The following is a 4,062-nucleotide window of genomic DNA, read 5'->3' as shown; positions in this document are numbered from 1 at the left end:
ATATATAATGCTTTACAGATGAGATTAACTGCTCATCTTGAGGATTTTTGCTATATTTCTTCAGAGTTGCCCAGAAACTTCATTGTAATTACCATGTGGTCTGAGTCAATGCCAGTTCCTTTGACAGCATCGTGGACTGTACCTTTGCCATCTGTCAGCTGGCCATAAGAGAGACAACACAAGATTTTTTTGTTTGTTTTAAACATGTAGGTGAACATACAGTAGATATAAGAAGGAAACTGACAGCAATGATTGTTTCAGATTTGAATTAAAAAGTGTACATTACATTAATGTGTGTGCTTTGTGTTGAGAGATTTGGTATTGGCCACTGTTCACTTCTAACCCAAAATGTATACACACAGGCCACTTTATTAGGTACACCTGTACATTTGTATGCAGTTTAATGCAGCACTTCCACCTTAACATCTGTGTATATGACGCTCAACATCTCATTTTCTATACTGCTTAGTCTCGAACAGGGTCGCGGGGGAGCTGGAGCCAATCCCAGCTGGCAGGGGGCAAAAGGCAGGGTACACCCTGGACAGGTCGCCGGTCCATCAAAGGGCCAACACGCAGACGAACAACCACAAACACACACACATTCACTCCTACGGGCAATATAGAGTCACCAATCAACCTAAGCCGCATGTCTTTGGACAGTGGGAGGAAGCTGGAGTACCCGGAGAGAACCCACGCAAGCACAGGAAAAACATGCAAATGAAGCTCAACATGTTTCAGTTTTTGGTGAAATTGTCATAAATGCAAATTCAATTCTATGTTTATTACTGAGGCCATAGTTAAAGGTGGTATTGTCCTGGACTACATTCTATTCAGAGGTGTTCCTAATATTCTGACCCTCTCATGTGCATATTGTACCTTTAAATATAATGTAGTCCAGGACAATACGGCCTTTAACAATGACCTCAATAATAAACATATAGCTGAATTTATACATTTATGACAATTTCACAAAAACAAACATTTTGAGCTTCATAAACACAGATGTTAAGGACGTGTTGCATTGAAGTGCATAAAAGTGTACATGTGTGCCTAATAAAGTGGCCAATGAGTGTATTTGTATAAATGGATTAGATAAAAAAAAAAGTGACTGTCACACTTTCCAGCAGAAAGATACAGTGACAGATGTTTACTAAAACAAAACACAATACAAAAGGTGTGAGATCCATGTTGTAAAAATTACAGAAGTTTTAAATTTGGATGACAGAGTTTGCCTCCCATTCCTTATTTCTCTGAATCATCAGTAATGAAATCTAAAATGTTAATAAATACATATCTTTATAAGATACCAGTCCCCAGTACCTTCCTGTTGGTGGATGCCTCCCCAGCTGGTCCGTTTTTGATGGAGGAAACATTGAGACCAAACTCTGATGACTCTGGAGCAACAGAGGAGCCACTCTCCTAGGAAATAAATTATACTCTAATCATCCAGATGTCACTATTTATTTTAATATACTAACCTCAGTTGGTCTGTGTTTAATGCTATACATTGGTATGCACACTAGTGGCTGACTTCCTGGCTCCAGACTGTGGGCTCTGAGATGGGCTAATTTTGGGAAGAGGCTTCACAGCTGAACAGGGACTCCTGAGGGACAAAGACACACAGATGACATATCAATGGGAGAAATCATTTGTCTTTGGTTAATTGGCCCAAATATATTGCTATCATATTTCCAAGCACACTAGTATCACTGCCAAATCAATCTAATGCTACTTTAAAACAATCATTATATGGCTGTTTTTGTTGTGTGTGTGTGTTTAAGGTAAGGTGGCTTTATTTATATGGCACATTTCATACACAGAAGAAAGGTCAGCGATGAACAGACTCACCTCTTTACTCCACCACTTTTTGCACATCTGTCTTCACCTTGACAGAAAAAAAGAGAAATACAGCAGGAAACATGATTTAGCTGCAACTGATATTTAATGAGTAAACAATTCTGAATTTAGCAACAAATGAATCATATTTTAGTAGTGGTCATACACTACCTGGTTCTGTTTTTCTGATAAGTTTAGGATATTTCTGGAACTTGACGTAGTGATAGCTCTCATACTCCAACAGCATCATCTCCAGATCAATGTTATCACAAACCTTGAACTTCCTCACACTTCCATTTGTCTCCTGGTCCAAGGCCACGGCTGCTGCTACAAAGCTGGTGGGATACACAGGCACAAACAATGAAAAGATTAAAAAGTAACATAAGCAAGGTTAACTATGTGTGACATCTTCTGGGCCTCAGGAACATGTCATAGTCGTTCTGTTCTTTGACTACTAGACACGAGTACTTCACACTGACCCTTGCCCCAGCAGGTGGTGGTAGATAAGAACCAGGAGGCTCTTCCTCCTCATCTCAGTCTTCAGCTCATCCTGTTGGAGAACAACGCACAACTTGATCAGCACTGAAAGTCAGTAGTACACAACTGCTGCACTCATGTAAAAAAAAAGTAACCTTTTTATTTTGGGTACATCATTTTTGAGCTTATGCACCATAATGGAATTGTATTTAAACAGGTTAACAGGTATAACTGCAAGTTTGAACAACTGATCAATTAATTGTTAAATCAATTAACAGTATATTAAATCAGCATCTACTTTGATCATTATTTTTCTGAGTGAATATGACAAATATTTGCGGTTTCATGTTTTTCCAAATGTGAGAACAATTTAAATAGTAAAGTGAAATATTGGGCTTTGTACTGTTGGTGAGACAAATTACATTTGAAGATGTCACCTTGGAGTGTGGGAAATTATACCAGTCATTTATCACTATTTTCTAATGTTTTATAGAAACAAATAATCAATCCATGGAAATGTTCGTGAATTGCATTGGTTAAATAAATGTATGATATAATCAATTTTTTGATAGTAGGGGGAACAATACTACCATGATGTTGCCAGTAGAGGGCGACAAACTGCCACAAATGACAACTGGGTACCCAGGCAACAAGTGGACGCCTTGCACGTCGGGATGCTAAATTAGCCTGTTTAGCTAAACATTTAACCACTTGATGTTTAGTATTTTGCCGCTATTTGCTGCACAACAAATGTGTAAAATAAACCGGCCTAGGCCAACGTTATACTGTTATGATGCGGTTAATTTAGTCCTATGTAACGTTAGAGGTACAGTGTATGCCCCTCTTCCAAGTACATTTTAAGCTAAAAGTTAATAACTTTAGCAACAGTTGTCCGACAGTCACCAAAAAGACAAAACCCCTTATTTACTCACCGCTTCCCGGGCTTGATGAGCGATTTTCATAGACTGATATGACAGCTCCATCGTGATTATGAAAAGTTAGTGGGACAGCACGTCGCTCCGTTATTTTTAACGCGTTCGCCGTGTTTTTGTGTCGTCGTGGTTTTCCCCTCCGGGCTACCGTACCTACAGGTGTACGGTGTGTTAATTTTGAAACAGCACTGAAAAGAACAAAAACCTGCGATAACAACTACTACATATGGCAACTGATGCAGGACTGCCAGTATATATAACTACTGTAAACGCATTTTTAAGCAAATGTGGAAAAACTACAGACTTTAAAATATCCGATTACAAAGTCTAATATGTTCACAATGTTCTGGAGAAAGCCAGTAAGTAGACCTCTAGTCAAAAGTTGTATACATGGGAATAAAAAAAATAAATAAATAAAAAACACTATGATGTTAGGTGAGTAGCCTGTTGGGCTATATTATAATCAATTCTGACCACATACTTTTCTAGCAGACCACGGAGGTTTTCCATGTATAATAATATTGTAAGTATAAAGCACTGCTATTGTGATCATATTTAAGTTCAGGTTAAAATACTCAGATACTGTAGACTGCTGTAGAATGAAGTTTGGCATCATACCAGGTCACTGAGATGCTGCGAAAAGCTGTTCCATATTGTCAAGTGATACTGAATATGTCCACTAGAGAGCAGTAACAAGCTTTGCTGTGAGGAAACTGAAGCATGTACTTAATGAAAGTCTAGGGTATTTTTTTGTGTTGTTTTTACCAGTTTCATTTTAAAGGTCATTTATTTGTGCAAGCCTAATTAAAGGTTTGTA

At 38.2% G+C, this 4,062-nt stretch overlaps 1 protein-coding gene across 1 annotated transcript in view; it reads right to left on the bottom strand.

Annotated features, from left to right (window-relative positions):
* Window positions 1-3,416, bottom strand: part of katnal2 (katanin p60 subunit A-like 2) — an 8,297-nt gene extending 4,881 nt beyond the window's left edge. The window contains exons 1-7 of the mRNA XM_020601002.1: window positions 3,246-3,416; window positions 2,316-2,386; window positions 2,008-2,171; window positions 1,849-1,885; window positions 1,507-1,603; window positions 1,321-1,419; window positions 52-158 (exon numbers count right to left, since the gene is read on the bottom strand). Of these exons, the coding sequence (XP_020456658.1) occupies window positions 52-158; window positions 1,321-1,419; window positions 1,507-1,603; window positions 1,849-1,885; window positions 2,008-2,171; window positions 2,316-2,386; window positions 3,246-3,296 (626 nt within the window). The 5' untranslated portion in view covers window positions 3,297-3,416. The remainder of the gene's footprint in view (window positions 1-51; window positions 159-1,320; window positions 1,420-1,506; window positions 1,604-1,848; window positions 1,886-2,007; window positions 2,172-2,315; window positions 2,387-3,245) is intronic.
* Window positions 3,417-4,062: the final 646 nt, after the last annotated feature.

Source organism: Monopterus albus, unplaced genomic scaffold (genome assembly GCF_001952655.1).
Source record: "Monopterus albus unplaced genomic scaffold, M_albus_1.0 scaffold50.1, whole genome shotgun sequence".
In the NCBI taxonomy this organism is placed as follows: Eukaryota; Metazoa; Chordata; class Actinopteri; order Synbranchiformes; family Synbranchidae; genus Monopterus; species Monopterus albus.
Note: the sequence above shows the minus strand (reverse complement) of the source record. Positions and strands in the feature narration are given on the sequence as shown.